Consider the following 22655-nt stretch of genomic DNA (forward strand, 5'->3'; position numbering starts at 1 on the left):
GGGGGGGGTCGGGCGCGTACGTCCTCCTTCCCTTCCCCGCCTGGGCACGGGTCGACCAGCACTCCCCGCGCCCCCCCCCGCCTGGGTCGGTAGCCCTTATTATATGAAATGCTAAAGGACTTATATAAGAAAAAGAAGATGAAAAAGATGAACAGTGAAAGGACAGCAAACTCACAGTTATTAACAACCACACCTAAAACAAAAGCAAACCAAGAAGACAGCTAGATCAGGAGTGGAACCATAGAAATGAAGAACACAGGGAGGGTTAGAAACAGGGGGGTGGGAGGGGGAGAAGGGGGGAGAAGGCACAGAAAATAGCATAGATGGTAGGCAGAAAATAGATAGGGGGGAGGGCGAGAATAGTGGGGGAAATATAGAATCCAAAGAACTTGAGACACGTGGTTATAAACTAAGGGGGGGAGAATGGTGGGGGAGGGAGGGTGTGGGTGGAGGGGATTGAAGGGGGGGAATAGAACAACTGTAATGGTATAATCAATAAAATATATTAAAAATAAAAAATAAAAAAAATATTAAAAAAAGATCCTCAATTAACTCAAGGTCATTGATATTTTTTGCCTGTTTTCTAGAAATTTTATAGTTTCAGCTGTTGTTCTTAAATTTATGACCAATTGAGTTAATTTTTGTAAGAACTGTGGAAGGAAGATCAAGTTTGGGGTTTTCTAAAGATAGAGTTACCCAGCTGTTCCAGCACCAATCTCTGAAGTGACTATAATTTCTCCCATTGAATTGTCTTGGTGCTTTTGTCAGAAATCAATTGTTTATGACTGTGCAGGTCTGTTTTGGAACTCCCTCTTCTGCTCCATTAATCTAAGTATTTATATGTTTACGCCCAAACCAGGCTGCTGTAATCAAGCATAGCTTTCAGGGAAATCCCCAACTTTCTCTTTTCTAAAAAAAAGTTAAAGAAAAAAAAAAACTTCTGAGATTTTCACTGAGATTGTGCTTAATCTGTAGATTTGGCCGGGGCAGAGGGGTAATTAAAATCTTAGCAACATTGAGTTTTCTGATCCATAGCATGTCTTTTTTTTCACTCATTCAAGTTGTGTTTATTCTCTCTCAGAAGAATTTTCCTGAAATATTCAATATATTGTCAGATTATCCTTAAGTATTTCATGTTTTTGATGTTATCATGGATGCTATTAAATTTGAATTTTTCAGTTCTTTGTTGTTGCTTGTGTGTAGAAATAGAATGGATTTCTATACATCACCCTATCTCCTGTAACCTTGTTTGACTCACTTATCAGTTATAGTAGCCACTCCTGTAGATTCCTTAGAATTGTCTACATAGATTGCCATGTTGTCCATGAATAAAGTTTTACTTCTTCCATTTCGATCTGTGTGTTTTCCATTTCTTATTCTTGCTCAGAACTAGCTTGATCTCCAGTACAATGCTGAAAAGAAGTGGTGAAAGTGGACATAGTTGCACTGTCCTTGTACTAAGGAGAAAGCATTTGGTGTTTCATCATTAAGTATATTAGTTGTAGGTGTCACTTGGATGCTAATTATTACATTGAGGGAATTCCCTTATATTTCAAGTCTCCTGAGAGTTTTTTAAAAACTGTTAATTAATTGTATTTTTGAGGCAGGAAAAGGGAGGAAGAGTGACAGAAACATTGATGTGAGAGAGAGCATTGACCGGATATCTCTCAGATGCACTCCAAGCAGAGACTGAATCTGCAACCCAGGCATGAGCCCTCGTCAGGTATCAAACTGGTAACCTTTCACTTAGGGGGATGACACTCTGCCAAGCCACAGGGCCTGAGAGTTTTTAAAAAATCACCTACTGAAATGAACATATAAACAAACACATGATTTTTCTCCATTATTCTATTCGTATAGAAAATTCTATACGTTGAAATTCAAACATTAAGTCAACACAGCCAGGGCTATTCTAACTTTTTAACTATATTACGTTTGGCAAGTTACATTTTATCAACCACCAAAAAGATTACAAGTTTTTAAATAACTATTACATTTTCTTTTTAGGTGTCACCAGGTAGCTTTGATATATATATATATTTTTAAAAAGAGTACCAGAAAAAAAGAAATAAAATGTAATTGAGTATAAAAAAACCATACTAAATAATATGAATCTAAAGTCAAAAGCCAAAGGGGTCTAAAGTAAATGTGCTATGCAATATGCGTGGTGTAGCATGAGTTAATCTAGAGTCATTCTGGACCTGCCAAGTGCTTATCTCCAGCGTTGTCTAGAGCATAGTACTGACCCTTGGTCATAGTGATGAAATGTACTAACCAGGGATAAACAGTGTTTTGCAAACATGGGTCCATGAGTTGTCTCCGGGCAAGGCATATCAGCCTACCAGAATTGCGTGGTAATAATAACCGGACTTATTACCTATACCTGGATTTGGTGGAGTCTGGGGTTTTTTAGTGACCGAGCTGTTGGGTAGTAGGAACAAACCTACACGGCCAACTCACTCTGAGACAGTCCTACCTCACAGACTCTGGGCTTCTCAATACTGATGTGCTTCATGAACATGTCATGTGCTTTAACATCTGGAGAAGAACACATTCTAGAAGACCCAGTGGAGGGTTGATAAAGAAGACTATGTCTGAGACCTCCACGATGACCCCTGCAATCCTTAACTTTCTTCCACTGTTGCTGTGTTGCCTCATTTCTAAGTATAAACTGAGCCCTGTGAGTCCTTTCTCTAATCAATCACTTCAAGTAATTAATGTATGTGATGTGAGTACAGTACTCATTATCAGTACATAGTTTAAGTGATGTCAGTAAAACAGATGAAATAATAATTTCTAATAATGCTCTGAGCCAGGCCTCGGCTTTCCACATCCAGGAACCTAGAAGTGGTTTGTGCTGAACCACTTCTTCAAAGTGGCTCGAATGATTTAACTCATATAAATGATGTCGGGTTGAAAAGGATACACACCCTTGGAAGTTCTCACATTAAAATATTGTATTATGATGTTCCTAGTGTGTTAAAAATGGCAATTAATGATATCTTCATTAGTACTATTAATTCATAAACTCAGGTAGAGCAATTCCAAGTTTAATAAAGTAAAGCAGACTAAGGGGTTAGATAAAAATGATTCTCTATAAGTGTAGGTGAAGTCTTATGACTTCATTGTGTGAATTTGATTCATATCTGGCACTGATCTCATATACACTTTCAGTAAATAAATAAGAATCCTGATCTCCAATATTTAAAAATTAATCACTATTCGAATCTCAGTTTCAATTTTCTCATCACTACTAGCTTATGTTTCCCTTTCCTGGCTCTTCAAAGCCATGAATTCCAACAAATTTCTGCTAGATCTGTGCTTAGTAGTCAGAAGAATACAAACTAAATTTAGTAATTATTAAATACCCTTTAAAAATAAATTTTAGTAACCACTGAATGTGGTAGCTAAGTTACCAATGAATAAGAAATATAGAACCATATATATTACAAATCCTCATTTTAAAACAGTTGATTAAAACTGCGGGTTTGGTTTTTGAATCCTGTTTTTGTATGAACACCTCATGAAGGGCTACCATATAAAATACATTCAGGGAGTTCAAGTGTTGTTTTTAATAAGTTAAAATTGTGAAAAGACTTTTTCCTTACATTTAACTGAGATCCTACTTTACATAGTTTTAGTCAATTAAGACACAGGGTTAAATAATTTGGGGGCACAAAGGAAGCTAAAGGTCCCAATTTGATATCAAGATTTTTGCAAAGTGAATTGGAAAATAAGAGGTATGCCTTTAAGAGATGAAAGTAGAATGTTCTGTAACTTCAAGGTCAAAGAAGTAAAATGACTGGTTAGTGTACCAGGAAGAAGAGATAACTAGGGGAGAGTGAAGTCAACAAGTACGTCTTGGAGGGAAAAGAATTTGAATTATGTTCCTCAAGATAAGTAGGTTCTAAACAGTATTTTTCAGTGGGAAAAAAAGGCAGAAAAAGGCACAAAACAATTCACCATTTACATTTGAAGAATGATAACTGCACTTCCATGACTGCACCAGGTCAGGACCACTGGCAATTTCATTTTGATGATAACACTCAGACACTTTCACAAATACACATACTAAATAATGTACTCTTATGTATTCCTTTGTAGGATTTTGGGGAAGGTATGACATAAGCAATATTATATATTTTTAAAAAGCACCCTATGACTAAATAAAACAAATTTTAAATTTTGACCTTAGTTAGCTCATTTGTTTTCCATGCTACAGTTTGCAGAACCCTAGGATTGGATGTAAATTTAAAGATCCAGAAAAATATACCCTCTATTCTATTAAAGTTGGAAAAGTTATAGCTTACCAAAGATTAGTCTTGCCTGTTTCTTTAAAACAATAAAAAGATTTAAAAATGCACTTATTAAACTCAAATCATTCAGCCTGCTTGTCTAAATAACATGGATTATTGTATATACGCATAATCATTTCAATTTCAATCTACAGTGTGCCTGGTTTTATTAAAAGGATTTGAGGCCAAAAGAGACATTTATTGAGTATGTAACCAGATATTCTATCTTCCTAGTAATTCTTATTATATTAGCAATAAGGCACACTAATATAGCTCAATAATGAGCCATATTTTTAAAAGATTTTATTTATTTACTTTTAGAGAGAAAGAGAGAGAGAATCATTGATGTGAGAGAGAAACATCATTTGGTTGCCACTGCTATGTGCCCCAACCTGGAACCAAATCTGCAATCCAGGCATGTGCCCTGACCAGGAATCAAACTGGGGACCATTTGCTTTGCTGGACAATGCCCAACCAACTGAGCTATACCAGTCAGGGCAATAAGTAACCATACTGATTCACACAGTACACTCCAAATCTTCCCGTCTTCCTAGAATACTATAATTTTTAGTTTTAAATTACATTCAAATGAACTAATTGCAATAAAGAAAAACTAAAAATGGCAAATATTTCAGCATTTAGATAAAGTTCTCATTATCATTAAATATATTTACAGGTATAATTATAAAAATTTTAAATTTGACAGAATATCAAGTAACCAAATTTTACACACCTGAGGCCACATGCTTACCTGACATTGCCCTTGGTGTTTCTGAGAACTGTTGCCGCAAAATTCTGTGTAACACCCACCAAGCTGATTCCGTCTACTTCTACAATCTGGTCATTGACTTGTATTCTAGAGAATAGAGAAAAATTACCCACAGTTAATTTTTCTGATAATACATTACCATTCACAATAAAAGAGTTGACAAAATACTTGATTTTTAAGACACTCTTATTGATACAAAAATTGTCTTTTAAATAAATATCAGCTCCAGATCTCAAACGGTCACTGTTTTTAAAAGATAGTTTTGAAGAATAGAAAGAAGCAATACTAAATGAAGAGAGTCAGTTAACCTAACATCCATAATGCTATCACGAAGAATTGCTGTTAATGTATGACATTTCTGCATTTTCTTTTGTCCTTAAAAATCACTTAGAACATTATAGTTACAGCTGAAATACTGTTTGGTCTTCATACTCTCAAAGGAAATTCTATAAGAATTTCAGGGAATCCTTCACATATATAAATTTCATATATACATATAATATATATACACACATATACATACACATAAAGATGCATATGTGTGCATGTGTATATATATTTACATTTAGGAGCAATATATGATATGAGTGTCATTTAGTGTATAAAGCTTCTAAATTTATATACATGTTTTATACATCTTTTTTTATATTCCTCAAAATAAAATATTTTAATCATGGAAAAGTGAAGAAGGAATTAGAAAATAAACTCACAAATATTACTATTAGACTATTAATTTATTACAGAAAAGCTGAAGTCCTTTTATTTTTTGTCTCTAATTCTCTTCCATTCACTGGCAAACTATGGCACATTTACACAATGGAATACTACACAGGAGAAAGAAAGAAGGAGCTTCTACCCTTTGCAACAGCATGGATGGATCTAGAGAGCATTATACTAAGTGTAATAAGCCAGGAGGTCAGGGACAAATGCCATATGATCTAACCTGTAAGTGGAACCTAGTAGACAAAACAAACAATTAAGCAAAACATAACCAGAAACATTGAAAATAAGAACAAACTGACAGTGATCAGAGGGGAGTGGGAATAAGGAGGGAAAGAAGGGGAAGGGATGGATGGAAAGAAGGGGAAGGGATATTCATATGCAAAGGAATATGAATAGAGAGCTCACGGGCATGGACACTGACTGTGGGATTGGGGGAACGGGGTAGGGGTGAACAATGGGGAAAAAGGTGGGACAACTGTAACTGAACAACAATAATTTTTTTTAAAAGAAAAGAAGTCCTTTCCTACCTCAAGATTATAAAATTATTCTATATTTTCTTCAAGAGAAAATTATTTTCAACATTTTGTTTTTCTACATTTAAGCAGTAATCCACCTAGAAATTATTCTTTATTTAATATATTAGCAATATATTTTATTTTTTCCAAGTGTATAAACAATTGGCTTAACAACATTTAACAAAGAGTCCACTTCCTACCCCACTGACCTGTAATGGTCTTCCACATACTTTGGGTTGTCTATCAGTCTCTACCCATCTGGCTCTCCATCTCTGCATACCACGTTATTTCATAATTAGTTTTGACATTTCATAGGGCAATTTCCTTTACCTAGTTCATGGCCTTCAAAAAATTTTGAGCTACTTTTCAGCTTCTCTTCATAATTAGTTTGGATTTACATGCCAAGTGATATAAAAATACTTGTTGGTGTTTTAATAAATTATACTGATTTTTAAGATTAGTTTATGGAAAACTGGTATCTTTATCATACTGACTCTTTCCATCAATGAAAACTGAGTGCTATGATAATTACCCTGGGCAAGTGTCTATATCGTGTTGTGCCATGTGTTCAGCAGGATTATTTAAAGTTTGGAAATACAAATTGAAGAAGGGCACCATTCTTTTCAATGCCATATAGGCACACTGTTTAACGGGCCCACTCAAGGATACTTTGGGAAATGCATTTTAATTGATGCACTACTTCAACTTGATTAGAAGTCCTGCATAGATTGAAGCTGCATGTTAATTTGTAGACCTTCGTCCTGAAAAAAATTCACTTTTCTTCTATTATAAAAGATAATCTCATAGGCCATACTTTATTTCTCTGAAGAATATTAATCAGTTTTGCATCAAACTGGCCATTATTCTAATATTACTTTATTGACTTGCTTTTAAATGCTACTCCTAAAATGTTCTTTAAACTACATTTAACATTTCACTGATTCTCTTAATTAGTGAGTTGAATAAAGTCTGATACATTTTCATTTTATATTTATGAGCATCACCCTTATTTTAAGTCTTTGACTATTAGCCTATAATAATTCGAAGGCTCCACCAAGATTCCAGAGTAGATTGACAAGGCCATTCTAGCGGTACGACCACAGAAATGCGCTTCTTGGATTGTTTAAGACCAGCCACATCTTAGGTTGGTCTCCAGAGTGATTCCAAAGTGGCAACAGAATTTTATCTTTGCTATCATGAATCTTTTTCTAATTTAGTACTTTTGATTTTTTTCCATTGGTTCTCGGCCAGTTTAGTTCTGCACCTAGTTTGTACTAGATAACAATGACAATAAATAATTCCCCGCTGTGAGCAGCAATGATTGGGAATGTAATTTTATAAGCTCACCATTCGAGATCTCTATTGGGATTATAGAGCTCCATTAGCATTACCTATTATAATGTGAGAGATGATAAAAAAATGGAGCCTTGTTATTCTTTAATTTCTTCGTCTATTTATGAGCTCAAAGTATTCCATTAAAAAATTTCCTGGGCACTAGAAAGGAAAACAGCCCTTTGAAACCTTGACCAGTGAGGTTTTGTGGTTCTTTGGTCATTTAACGTGCCTCTGAGGTCGCAGAAATGAAGCTCCAAGCTCCCTGGTGGCTGTAGTTGGCAGAACCCACTGTCTCACCACGTGTGTATGAAGTATGTTCCTCACTTAGGAGGTATTTAATGATGAAGTGATAATCTAATCAGTTCATGGAGAATACTAAGCCCTTTAATGAATCTTATATTTGAGTAGCTAATGAAAACTTTAAATATCCTAGACACTTCAGAAAAAAATCCTAAAAAACTCTGCTAGAAGCTCAGAGAAATCTATTATAAGAGCCCAAGTTCACATAATAAAAGTGAGCCTTTGGACAAATAAGAGTAATAATTCTGGTTAAAAATACACAGCTTAATACATGGTTTTCAAGATACCTAGTTTTCTCCAACCTTAGTCATAAAACACAGCTTTTAATATTGTATATGGTGAGCACTGTAAAATTTCTGTTGAAAAATAGAAGCTCAAAATCACGTGTACTAATTCCCCCTGTCCATTACATTTTCTTTTTGATAAAAAGTCTTTTTTGGCTTTGGCTTAGAGATCATAGATCCTGAATCCAAGACATTTCATCCAGTTATTTTATGGTTCTGCACATATGTGTCTCTACTAAAGAAGAAGTCACTGTAATGCTTCATTCAGTCTAAAGGAAAACCTTTTAAAGCGTTTCCACAGTCACTATCATCAACTGTCAAATTAGCATGTGCTGATTCTGGAGAATATATTAAAGTTACAAATGTTAGTCATGTTCAAGGCTGAAAATTTGGAAATTGTGGAAATACATAAAAAAGAAAATAAAAACCTCATGTAATCTAACCATCTAGAGTTGACTACTATCAGGATTATGCTGGTGAATTTTTTTCTTACTTAACAAAATTAGGATTATTTGAATATATGGTTTTGTGGGGTTTTATACTTTTATTTATCAAGAAATATTTGTTGAGTGTTTAGATATGTCAGGCAATGTGTTATGCTCTTTATTATTTATTTTTAGACCTTATTCTATTTTTTAAAGTTTTATTATATCTTTCTCTTATTGAATCCTGCTATTATCCCTGATTAAGTATATTATAAGTAGTTCTCTTTTACATACAAATAAGCTTTTGGCTCCTCTGATGTAGTCACATCAAATGAGCGGCAGAGCCTGGCTGTAAAGCTAGGATATCTGACTCCAGAGCCTATACTTAAATGATACATTACATCATCAAAGAATTTTCTACAACAGACATTGAATATACATTATGCTGTAGTTTTATATATATAAACCACTTACATATTGTTATACCAATATGTTGAGTCAAGGTGTTGATCAAGTTAGCATTTTTATATGAAAATCATTGTGAATGTTTCTAATTATTTCTTTGAATTATGTCTTAGAAGTGAAATTACCTAGTCAAAGTTCAGAGAAAGGTTGTTCAATTTGTAAGCCCCCAATAGTGTTGAAAAGTAGTCTATTGCACCTTCATTAAAACTGAATAGTATGTTGTAAAATATTTTAATAATTTGCTAAGTAAATTTTAATTTCTTGTCTTTGAACCTTTTAAGGTGTTTACTAAACAACTGTATTTCTTTACTTTTTTGTAAATTATTTTCAGCTAGCTTTTTTCCTGTTACATTTTTTACAAATATGTTATCATCCATGTTTTAGGTCAATATCCACAAGTAAGTGGCCCGTTCCAACTGTCCTCAGTGCTCAGCTACACAGACCTTTCTCCTCTCCTCCCCGCCCCCGTCTGATAACAAAGACAATAAAGTATAAGGGACGGAATCAAAGTGCAGCTCCATACTTAAACACAGTAGAATTCTGTTTAGTTTCTACTCTTAATTTTCTTCACACTTATTGCTTTGAAATTTGTGTACCTAGTTTTTGAGACATCCCATAACTATTTCTTAAACCTAATCTTCTTGAGCTTTTCAGTCTATTAGTATTGCTGATTTCCAATAAGTGACTCACCCAGAGCAACTTCCAGACCTGCAAGCTCCACTCATGGTAAGTGCCCTATACGGCACACCATTTTTAATCTTTTACGTGGGATTTTTACTGTACTTTTTCAATGTTTAAGATGCACAGATACCATTATGTTACAACTGCCTACAGTAGTCAGTACAATCACATGCTATATGGGCTTGTAGCCCAGGAGCAGTAGGCTGTACCATACAGCCTAAGCGGAGCAGGCTACGCCACCCAGGTGTTTTCAATTGCACTTCAGGATGTTCACACAATGACAAAATCACTTAATGATGCATTTCTCAGACTCTATCTCAGTAGTTAAGTGGAATATGACTATATATCCAACTCTGTTTATGTTAAAATGTTACAAAGTTACTGTAACTTTGCATTCTATTTTTTTGTAAAAATGTGTTTCATCCTTGCACTTTAAGAAGTAAAAATAATGGCCCTGGCTGGGTGGCTCAGTTGGTTAGAGTGTTGTCTCATACACCAGAAGGTCACAGGTTCGATTCCTAGACAGGGAACATACCTAGGTTGCAGGTTCAATCCCCAGCTGGGGCACTTACAAGAGACAACCAACTGATGTCTCTCACATCAATGTTTCTCTCTCTCCCTCTCTCCCTTCCTCCTTTCCTCCCTCTCTAGATCAATAAACATATCCTCAGGTGAGGATTAAAAAATTCTTTAAAATCTAGAAGCAAAAATAGTGTGTGTGGTTATAAAAAATGATATGTACTAGTCTCCTAAATTGATTCTGTGTGATAAGCAATTATTATTAAATAAATTCCTATCTGCCAGTGAAGGTTGTTAAACAGAAGTTAATTAAGGCCACAAGTTCAATTTATATGGATAACTGGGACTATGCTAAAAGCAATAGTGACGGAAAAAAATAACTGTGAAGATAAGCTAATAAAATGAACTTTTGTTTTTCCAGAAAAAGGATAGTAGTTTAGTACTAAAGCAAAGTGTCCGCCAGTTCTAGAATACGAAAGAACACACTGAAGACCAAGACTTGAGTGTGTAAGTTATGTCGAGGAAAGTTTGAGGAAGTGATCTTTATTTGCTTGAATTTCTTTTCCTGAGAGAGGATAACCTTTAGATGCAACCTTACAGAACAGAAAGTCTCAAGTCTTGGCTCATAATTAGAAACACAGAAAGGACGAGGGATAAGTCCTGGCAGTAGAAATTAAATGGACAGCTCTCTGCATCAGACCAACCCAGAGTATGAAGAACGCATATAATCTGGATTTTCCAAATACCTTCCAGTATAGCAGAGAAAATGGCCTGCTTTCCCCGGGAAGCACTGCCTCCTGGGATGGAATTCGTGGGAGTGCACCTGGCTAATCTGTGAAGGCATCTGGCCCTGGCCCTCTCCGCAGCAGTCCCAGGTGCTACAACCCCTGTCCCACTTCAGCCACAGGCTGGAGTTCCCGACACCCTTCACTTCCGAATCTGCTAGCCAGCACCAATTCCGGGGGCGGGGGGAGGCTAACAAAACTACATAAACTGGATTATTTTAGGCTTTGTATAATGTTTTGGGTAGTTATTACCAACATGATGTATTGGACAAAGAGAAACAAAAACAAAAACAAAAATTCTACCTCACGGGGCTTACGTAAACAAAGCAACCAACAACAAATGAAAAGGAGACCAGCTGGAACAACAGTCACGAACTTTGGTCCATGGAGTCTTCCCAAAACGCTAGACAGTGTTTTGTTCTAAGTGTATATGAAAATACTGAGGGCTGAACAAACAAAATATCTGATTAGAAGACTGGCACAAGAGTGTGTACACAGAGAGGAGACCACGGATGGAGACAGCGGTTGCCATGCAGGGCTGTCCCAGCCTGAGGGGCCTCAGGGGCACAGATGGGTCCTGCAGCAGGGGAGGGCGCTGCAAGGCGAGCACAAGAAGAGGACTCTTCGCCTGTTTTACATGCTGCTGTTACCCAAAGGATGTCACCCAAAGAACAGCTCAGAGTATTCGAAAACCAACAGTTGAATGAGGATAAATTTACACAGCACCTTAATTTCCCATTTGCTATTTTCCACCCAAACGTGAAAAGAATGATACAAACTGATGACCTGCAACAGGCTGAGAAACAACCATAGGAGACAGAAACAAACCAGGCCCCCTGTACGGTTCTAACTGGCCTCTTTAGAGCAGCATTGTTAGCATCCCTTGTCAGTTATCATCCACGTAATTTATTCTATCAGGATTTTCAATGGTATTATCATAAAAGTCATTTTGCTTTACAGAGTCATTAAAAAGAACTGGAGAAATTAGTGTGCTAAATTGTCCTTTGTACACAATCATAAAATTTATGGCGGCAAAATGCTGTAATGGTTAATACGTTTAATATTATTTCACTATAAAATTAGAACTAAAACAGAAGGTGGAAATAGTTATCTTGTCACTCAGCTAAGTTTACAAGTTACCTGTAAGAGGCAGGTTGCACAAAAAGAGAAAACAAGGAGGAGGGAGAGGAGAGAAAGGGCGAAAGAGAAGGAAAATAAAAAGAAAAATGTTAGGCCCAAGTAAATGTTTTAGAAGTGACTGGAGCCCAAGTATGGCTCATTCAACAAAAATTTGCCAACCACCCTCTATATTTCTGGCATCGCATGAAAGGGAACGGCAGACCTGAAAAGCTTGACAAAAGATGACTTAGAAAGTAAGACATACTATCAAAGATTAAGGACTCAAACTTTGTAACTGATGACTTAGGAGGTAAACATTCATGGCAAATCGTTCAAAATACTTCAAATGTAGCAATAGCTGGAGATATTTGTAAGGAGTGAAAGCAATCCCAGTGAAAAGGGTTTCTTGGGTTGGGGTGGGAAGGCAGGAGAAAAGATTTTTCTATGTAGGTCTGTTTCTTAACAATCCTTGAAGAATAGACTCTTATCCTTTTAAAGCTCAAAGGAACTGTAAAGAACACCTAATTCAAAACTTGAATTTTGTCCACAACTGAGTTCTGAAAAGTAACTTTTCTGAGGTCTCATGGTGATAACTTTATAATTTTTAGTTCTGGTTTTAAAAATGTACACAAGGATTACTTATTCTTTATAAAATATTACATATTCCATACTAGCTGATATCTCCCCCCCCCCAAAAAAAGTCAGACCGGCACCATTCAACACATTGGTTTGTATTAATTCTTAGCTGAAAGAGAAAGAGCGAGAGAGAACGGTAGGTTGGGCAAAGTCCATAGAAAACCTATCCACATGAGAATGACACTATACTAACTATAATGCTTTGTAAATTATGGACCTTAACACAATATTTTTCTATATCAATAACCACATATAGCATAATTTTTAAAATTACTGACTGGAGGCAGCAACCAACTGTTCCTTTTGTAATTTTTTATACCGATATCTTTTAAATAGTAAACATTTAAATACTGTGCAAACGAACACACAAACAATAGTGGTGATAATAATAATATAAAAACATGAACACTACCACAGGGTTAATGATGAAACCACTTATTTTCATATTATATCCTTAATTTCCATATGCATTTAAAATAAAAGGTATAGCCTGAAAGATCTCTAAAATTCCTCTGACCTCCAAAATTGTAACATATTAGACATATTTTATACATTTTTCTATAGTTTTTCATAGGACTTCCTGTAATTATTTTCTTAGTAACTTTCAAGTTTATTCTTACTTCATTGAAGAACAGTTTAACAAACTGCACTATAAAAGGCTTCTTAGTCACATAAGCTTATTTAATCCTTATAGCAATGTAAGTAACATGAAAATGAAGTCATCTGTTCAATATCCCATAGCTGTGAGTAGAGAGCATGGAATTAAGACTCCGGGGCACACACGGCCCCAGAGATTCTGCTCCTTTCGTCACATCAAGCCGCCTTCCTTAATGCAGTCACCAAGGCACTTCGTGCGTCTATTACAGCAACAGAATGACTGCACGAGGAAAACATTCACTTAAAAGGACTGAGGACACGCACACACGGGCGAAAATACAAAAACTATGCAGGAGAACAAATCGGTAAATAGGTTAATAGAAAACAAACCCAATTTCTAAAGTGAGTGATGAAAAATGAATAGATATGAGTTTAGAACAAAAAAGAACTAGATGAGGGCCAAATGCAAACGTTTCTACCTTTTTGTTTTTAATCAATCTGTATTTTGGTTTGGCTTTGTGGTCCATTTATTTAAGAGAGATTGGCCATAATAATTCAGTATGGTTTGAATACTAATAATAAGAATGATTTCCTATCACTTTAGAATGACTTTTAAATGTTTATGAAACTTAAAAAGAAATAATGTAGATTATACAAACACATTTAGCTTACTTGGAAAAAAAGTTCTAAATTAATAAAAACTGGGACTCAAATCAATGAAGTGGACCAGAAGGAAGAACGAAACATCCAACCAGAAAAGAACGAAGAAGCAAGAATTCAAAAAAGTGAGGAGAGGCTTAGGAACCTCCAGCACATCTTTAAATGTTCCAATATCCGAATTATAGAGGTACCAGAAGGGGAAGAGGAAGAACAATGAGTGAAAAACTTATCTGAACAAATAATAAAGGAGAACTTCCCCAGTCTGGCAAAGGAAATAGACTTCCAGGAAATCCAGAAAGCTCAGAGTCCCAAAGAAGGTGGACCCAAGAAGGAACACACCAAGGCACATCATAATTACATTGCCCAAGATTAAAATGAAGGAGAGAATCCTAGAAGCAGCAAGGGATAAGGGGACAGTCACCTACAAAGGAGTACCCATCAGACTGTCAGCTGATTTCTCAAAAGAGACCTTACAGGCAAGAAGGGGCTGGAAAGAAGTATTCCAAGTCATGAAATCCAAAGACCTACAGCCAAGACTGCTCTATCCAGCAAAGCTTTCATTTAGAATGGAAGGGCAGATAAAGTGCTTCTCAGATAAGGTCAAATTCAAGGAGCTCATCATCACCAAGCCCTTATTATATGAAATGCTAAAGGGACTTATCTAAGAAAAAGAAGATAAAAAAATATGAACAGTGAAAAGACAGCAAACTCACAGTTATTAACAACCACATCTAAAACAAAAGCAAACCAAGAGGACAGCTAGATCGGGAGCTGAACCATAGAAATGGAGATCACATGGAGGGTTACGAACAGGGGAGTGGGAGGAGGAGAAGGGGGAGGAGATACAGAAAATTGCATAGATGGTAGGTAGAAAATAGATGGGGGGGGCAAGAATAGTATGGAAAATATATAATCTAAAGAACTTGAGACACATGGACATGAACTAAAGGGGGGAATGGTAGAGAAGGGGGTGTGCAGGGTGGAGGGGAATGAAGGGGGGAAGTGGGACAACGGTAATGGCATAATCAATAAAATATATGTTTAAAAATTAATTAATAATAAAAATATTTCCTACTACTATTATATAATTCATTGAAGGGGCAAAGACACTTTTTGAACTATTCTGAATGGAAGAAGACTGTTAATAAATTACTTTTAAATACAAAATACTAACAACCCACTTTCTTTGATTTAAGTGTGATTCAGTCAGCTGAATATTCATTCAGAAGATTGACATCCGACCTTCTCTACCCAGGTGCTACGGCAATTCAATTAAGGCTGCTGACTAACATGTGGTCCCTAACCTCATGGAAAGAGATGATACTGATGGTGTGGTCTCCTGTGCAAATAAATCAATTTAGTTCCCATTGGGAATCATCTGCATATATCTATATGTGTTTTTAGTATCTCAAAGGAATTAATGTCACTGCGGGTCTCAGTAAGAGATTCCCAAATGATTTTCAACATGCTTTATTATTTCTTGAGAAGATGTTATGTGATAAACACTTAAGCCTTGAAAAAAGTCAAAGCCAGGTATTTGCATTCTAAGAAAAGTAAAATGACATTTCTTGGAATTTGGCACTCACAGTTCTGGGTCTGCTTTTATTTTTATTGCCAGCCTTCTGCTTCAGCCCCCAGGTGATGCATCTGCAGCCTAGTGCGAGGTTTAATCAAAATCTAAAGGTACTTGTTGCTTGAGATGATGGAGGCTGAGACAGGAAAAAATGACCCTCTGACGCTCCGGTGTGTATCCAAATTACCCAAGGTGGATGCTTAAGAAAAGACTGCCGGCACCCGCTCCTAATGAGTTTAATCCCACAGGTTTACGTGGCACTCGGGAACCGGCGTTTTCAGACAGAATACATTTTGGCAAACACGGACCTCCCCCCACTGATCATCATCATCACAGAATCAGAGTTCCTATTTTCTGTCCGCTGTTTCTCAAAAGTGCCAGAACTACTGACATTTGGTTTGATATTCTGAGGTCCAGCTCAGAATGCTGATCTCCACAGCACATGTTCTAAACTAATATACACCCATCCTTCTTTCCGCTTCCTATTACAGAAATAGATAAGTGGAGAGATACAAAGTTAGACATAGATAATAGATCCATCCACCCATTTTCATCAGGGATTCTGCCTACAAATCAGAAAGTAATTCAAGTGGTTTTTACATTTTCTGCCTATGAGAAATACTCTAAAATTCTGTCCTGAAATATCAAAAGAAAAAAGCTACCACTGAGAGAAATTCCTAGACAGTTTCCTAGCCTTTAGTTGTCAGTGACAGTCGTTGGCTTACCTGCCATCCCGCTGAGCAGCACCGCCTTCCGTTACCGTCTTGACAAATATTCCCAGCTTTTCAAGTCCAGCATCTGCTCCAACACCCATTCCAATAATACTTATTCCAAGTCCATCCTCATCTACAAAATAGGAGGAAAAATACAACGGTAAGCATTACACTAGTCTACAATGAACTGGTGAGACCTTTCCCTTGATTTTGCTCTTTATGGACTATCACATAGTCCATAGCATATACACTTGCCTGGGCAGAAATTGTTTCCATGCTGGGAGCACGGGTGTCAAATAAGAACCCTCCAAAAGGCTCAGAGTTCAGTTGGCTAGTTAAGTGATCCTGAGAAAAGGTAATGATCTGATTGCTGTGTAATCAATCTGCCTTAAAAACATGGCCTCTCTAAATATAATATTTTAAGTACAAAAGCATACATAGTTAAGCACATATATATATATTCTTTTGTTTGTCTTGAGTCACACATTTTTTCTTGAGAAAAGAAAAGAATGTACTACCCTCTTTTAGTCACTTGATGGCTTGTCTGATTTTACTTCCATTAGTTACTCAATTTTTTTGGCCCGCTTTCACAAATAATTTTTTGAGGCAAGTAATTTCAGAGTAATGCAACTCTAGGTTGATCGTTCTGGCTCAACTATCCCTGGCTGAGCCATATATATCATTTTAAAGAAATGTGATCATAATATATTTAGAATTTCCCTTTTATTTATGTGGTCTTTTTTATTTGTTCCATATCCCTATTCATATTCCTAAGATGGTACATGTCTTTTAGTATTCATTCTGTCCTTCTGTAAGGATATAGTAATATCAAAAACTACAGTATACATATGGCTTGCTTTTCTTTCCTATTTGCTTTACACAAATAAGGTCATATGATACCCAGCTCTCTTCAGCTTACTTTGCTAATTCAATAATAGCTCATGGGTATCAATTTACATAGCTTTAAATCACTTCTGATGACTGCATAATATTTCATGGTGAGATGGTATCATAACATATGCAACCATTTCTCTTCTGACAGGCATTCATGTTTTCTTTTTTTTCCATTTTATTAGCCCTGTGAATGATACTGACAAACACCTTGTTGTTCAGTTTTTTAAAAAATATTTTATTGTTGTTGAAGTACAGTTGGCTGCATTTACCCTCCACCACTCCCCCCCAAACATGTTCTTTTTAATTCACTTACAAATTGTGTGTTTCTGCATATTGCCGTTTGTCCTTTCTATGAACATATATATTTTCACATCAATGAAATAAATGATACACCATCTTGCTTCCCACATTTTTTGGTTAACATTCAAAGGTATGTTCTGAAAGCCTCAAAGACTTTGTAATTATGGTACACTGGCTGCATAAAAAATAGAAACTAGCTAATCAACAGTGGTGGGCTATTAAAGGGAACCTGGCTCATGTACTCAAGAGAAGGCTGGATGCTTTTAAGAGACTTTTGAACAATAACCTTTGATTTAGTAAGTATTCTTAATTAGTAATCTTCTGAATTGGATTCACCTCATTGATCATTACTTGCCACCAACTTCTATTTTAAGTATTTCTAAGTACCATTCATAACTTCACCTCCTAAATAAAAAGGTGTTAAAATATGTCAATTGGCTAAAGTGGGATTTATTTGCCCTGCTGCGTGCTGAAGAAGGATTTACAGAGTGTTCTCCCCCGAGAAACGGCCCGGTGTGGGCCCCAGCTGCAGGCGCTTCCCCACAGGTCTGGGCATGGACAGCTCTCCAGGGTGAGAACTTGAGTGTTGACTAATGTACAAGTGGGGGCCGGAGACCTTCCTTCATTTCTTACATCTAGAATGTTGGCACACATGTAGCTTCCCATATTTATTTAATTCCAATTGATCACCGGGAGGCTGTTTATTGCTAAATGTTCCTATATTCATTACAGTTTTAGGGTCTCTTGCAAGAATGAGTTTTCTTGTGCACACGAATGCTTGGTCTGGGTTGAAGGCTCTCCCTTACTGATTACAGCATCAGGTTCCTTCTCTTGTACACGAATTCTCTTATGTGCATAGAGATTAGCTGTGTGGCTGAATTCTTGCCCACATTCATAGGCTTTCTACGAAGTGTGAATTGGTTCATGTTGATGAAGGGTCCTCAGTGAGGACCCGAAGCTATGCTTCCATCCAAATGAGCCCTTGCGCTGTTCAAGAGATCACTGTAGATTCTCCCAAACTGAACAATGTCGTAGGGTTTCTCTCCTGTATGAAACCTCTAGTGTCTGTTAAACATTAGCTGAGTTCTTGTTCACATTCTTTGCATTTATAGGAGCTTTTCTTCATTATGAATAACCACATGCTGAGCCAATGTGCAGCTGTAAATAAAACTTTTCCTTTCAAATGTTAACTCTCTGTACTTTTATGCCATTTATTTCATGCAACTATTTTGCATGAAAATTATGTCTTAGTTTTTAAATCCACTTGCCCTTCCTGGATTCAGGCTTGAGTAAAATTATCTCTCTTCCTTCTGTTGCCCTAACTGGAAAATTACTCAGTCTTGGAGAGCTAAGAACCTGATTGTGGGAAATATTCCTTTGAGCCATCCTTCATTTCAGTGCGGAGTACCTGAAAGACACAGTGACAACTAAAAGGCAATTAAAAGAAGAGTATAATCAACGCTTCTTGGTGGAGACCGGAGGACTGCTCTCAGCCTGGCCCGGTTTTCTCTGAGACATATCAAGCACGGGTGGAATGCACAGCCACATATTGAAAGCCTCTGATTCTTGCAGCGACCTAGTCTTCCTCTGTACATACCCACCGGGGAAGGGCATAAGGAGGGAAAGCAGCCAGGGAAAGGTGGAAAAACCGTGAGGCTGTGTTACTACAAAGGATGTTATCACCATACTCTGGAGTCCAGAGCTTACTTTCTCTTTCAGGAGAGCAATTCCTGTTGGTTTAGCAGTATTCCCATTTCTAGTGATAAATTTGAGCTTGCATTAATATGAGCGTGAGCCATTAGATTTCCTCTTCACTAAACTGCCAATTTTTCTACTGAGTTCACTGTGTAACTTCACAGGGCCTCTTACTGTGGGTGGGGTATGCACTGCTGATCCATTGAATTTGGGATGGGTGAAATGACTTGCTTTGGTCAATAGCACGTAGAGGGAAATAACTGTGTGCAATTTGTCAGCAGATGCCTGGAGGAGAAGCACACTGCGCTTCCCCATAAACTCCCGAGCGCCTGCGATCCATGAATAAAACAGCATCGTGCACTGTCGGTGGGAATGTAAATTGGTGCAGCCACTGTGGAAAACAGTATGAAGGTTCCTCGAGAAATAAAAATAATTGTACTTTATTTAGTTCTCTTCTAGTTTAATCTTTCCGGTTTAACTTTTATTATACAAAATAGCATACAAACAAAAGTTTTGCAAAATCATTTATCTATAAAATGTACTTAAAAATATAACAACCACACACTTACTAATAAAGACACAGAACACTAGCAATACCCCAAAAGCCTACTCTGCACCCCTCCCCAACATCCAACTCTTTCCTCAGTAACCATTATCCCAAATGGTGGGCTAACCATTCCCTCCTTTTCTTAATCTTGCCTTTTAAAAGCACTTATTTGTGTATCTCTAAACAATATAATGTTCACTTTGTCCGCACTTTGAAATTTAAACAAATGGAATCATATTAAATGACTTGTGTGATCTGTTCACCCCACCTCTCAATTTTATGTTCATAAGAATCATACATAATGGAACTGTGGCTCCTTCATTTTACTGCTGAATAATATTTTATTGACTAGATAGGCTATAATTTACATATTCTTTTCTATCATTGAGAAATACTTGGATTGTTCTCATTTTTGGTATGATAGCCAATACCATGGCCCACAGCCCAATCCAGCTGTATATGCCATGACCGAAGAAAGAGTTTTACATGTTTATGGATGAAAAATGCAAGCAGCATTCTTACATTCTACTGAAGATCAAATGAAAGTGTCATTTAACAGGAATGAGGAAACATTTATGCTTCATGTCATGACTGGTATTCTTTATATATTTTTTTCATGCAACCAATTTTATGCCTAATACTACTTACATAGTTTTCAGCTCCTTTCCCCTCATTTTTGCTGTTTTCAACAAGCTGCTTGGCATTTCTCTCTCTCCCTACTAAAAGTTATGTGGGTGATGGGTTCTTTAAATTCTCCTGTGTCAGCAAATTTCCTTCTTTCCCCTCTGGGATGGATGCAGGATTCTTAGCCCACCACCTCTTTCTTCTCAGTGGGATGTGAAATTGTTACGTACGCCTCTCCACATGCAGTGTGACAAGTGAGAGGTCTGATCATATTTGCTCTTTGTTTGCCTTGATTTTGGCCTGGTATTTTATAAGGTTTTCACTGTATGTTTGAAGATTAGGATTTCCCCAGCTTATGTGTAAGTGTTTTTAAGCATAAAAACACTTTCTAAGTTCTTGCAAGCAGTTGGCTAAGCCCTTTCCAATATGGGGATCAGGTCTTCTTTGAGCTCGGGAAAAATTTCTCTATTTCTTGTCTAGTACATCTTTTATCCCCATTTTCATTTCCACTTGTGTTACCTACAATGTGTATGTGGGTCTCCTTCATAATTTTTCTCAGATTTTTGCTGTCATTTGAGAATTAGTTTAGGACATTTCTTATGCTTGAACTTCTACGTCAATGACAATCATCCTTCCTTCTTTAATTCTTCTACTGACATTTTTATTTTTAGAAAGCAACACAAAATTTTTATTTTTGTGTTGATTTTTAAAAATAAATTAAAACAAAAAATTTTAGAATAAAATAAAAACAAATATTTTTATTTTATTTTTGTTATTGTTAATTTGATTAAGAATTCCTTGTTAAAGCCATACTTGAATATCCTTATTTGGTTTTCTGTTTCACTGTTTTCTTTTTTTGTTATTCAAGTCATCATCTGTTCTGCTTTTTTTCCTAAAACTCCGAGATGTGCTATTCCTCTGTTCATTGGTCAGAGTCTAGTTCCCAGCTTCCCACCTTACTTGACCACAAACAGAGGCCTCTGGTCCTGTGGTCCCCAGTCACCGCAGCAGGCAGGCTGTGATCCCAGGGAGCGGATTCAAGGGAAAGCCACTCTGTCCTGGGCTCCTCTGCTCTCCTTTAGCCCTTGCCACCTCAGTGATGAAGAGGATTCCACTGCCTGCAATCCCAAACCGGTAATTTTTGAAAAACCTAGCACTCCCCATATCTACCACATTTGGAATCTAACCATGACCACTCTCCCTCCACCAAAAAAGCAAAAACCAAAAAACCAACCACCTTCCACCTGCCCCAAACTCTCACATGCAGCAGCTCCCTCTGGGCTGTCACCTTGGCAGCCCTTTGCTGGAGTCCCAGCCAAGCAGCTGGGCTCACTCATGCCTCCCTGCTCTTAGCCACTGTCCAGCCAACGAATGCAGATGAGTTTAAGTCAGACATAAAGGGTAGAGAGAATCTTTCAATCCACCATCTATATAGAATCTAGATTGACTACTTTTGAAGTTTAATTAATATAACTCCTGCATGAGAATTGAAACTCAACCCAATCCTTAAGAGGGGAAAAAGCTACACTTAGGAAAAATCAACTCATTTCTGTATTATTGACACAGCAGTATAACATTATAAACATTATAGAGCTTATAAACCTTTCTCCAGTTCCACTGGGAAAAGATCCAGCTTTTCTACACGCTTTTCAAGTTCATACTCGGCTGAAGCAGCCACTGGGTCAACCTCATCATTCCTCCTGTCGTAGTCTTCGTTGGAGTATGTGCTGAAAACCTGTACGAAGAAGCCAACGAAAAGGTGACAATCAAAAAGATGGCTTTCTTAAACACAAAGAAAAATCTAAGTATACAAGCGTATGTAAGTTAAAAATTTTGCATTCTGAATTTCATCTAAACAACTTTGTTTTTAAAAACAACTGAGAGTTTGAGAAGAGGCAAAATGAAATGAGAATAAACACAACTTATTTTTTGAATCGTTCTACCACTGTTAACAATTTGGGAGACAGCAGCAGCCACAGCACACTTTGAATAGCAACATTAATCCCTTTTTATAGAATCAGAGCATACCACACTAGCCGCAACGCTGGCTCCTGATAAAACCAAGGTAAAGTGTCCTGAAGCTAATACCTAGGCAAACACCCACACTGAGCCTGTTTCACGGCACGTCAGCTACACAGGCCCCAACACTGTAGTGTGTCAGAACCATGATTACATTTCAATCACAGAATCACTGAAACTGA

At 36.8% G+C, this 22655-nt stretch overlaps 1 protein-coding gene across 5 annotated transcripts in view; it reads right to left on the reverse strand.

The window, feature by feature from the left end:
* The window catches only part of PPP1R9A (protein phosphatase 1 regulatory subunit 9A), a 274499-nt gene that overhangs the window by 101398 nt on the left and 150446 nt on the right, over positions 1-22655 (reverse strand). For all 5 annotated transcript variants that reach the window (XM_037046456.1, XM_037046457.1, XM_037046458.1 and 2 more), the window contains exons 3-5: positions 22057-22189; positions 16407-16527; positions 5047-5151 (exon numbers count right to left, since the gene is read on the reverse strand). In XM_037046456.1, the coding sequence (XP_036902351.1) occupies positions 5047-5151; positions 16407-16527; positions 22057-22189 (359 nt within the window). The remainder of the gene's footprint in view (positions 1-5046; positions 5152-16406; positions 16528-22056; positions 22190-22655) is intronic.

This window comes from Sturnira hondurensis, unplaced genomic scaffold, assembly GCF_014824575.4.
Source record: "Sturnira hondurensis isolate 20B ecotype Veracruz unplaced genomic scaffold, ASM1482457v3 Scaffold0005252, whole genome shotgun sequence".
Lineage (NCBI taxonomy): Eukaryota > Metazoa > Chordata > Mammalia > Chiroptera > Phyllostomidae > Sturnira > Sturnira hondurensis.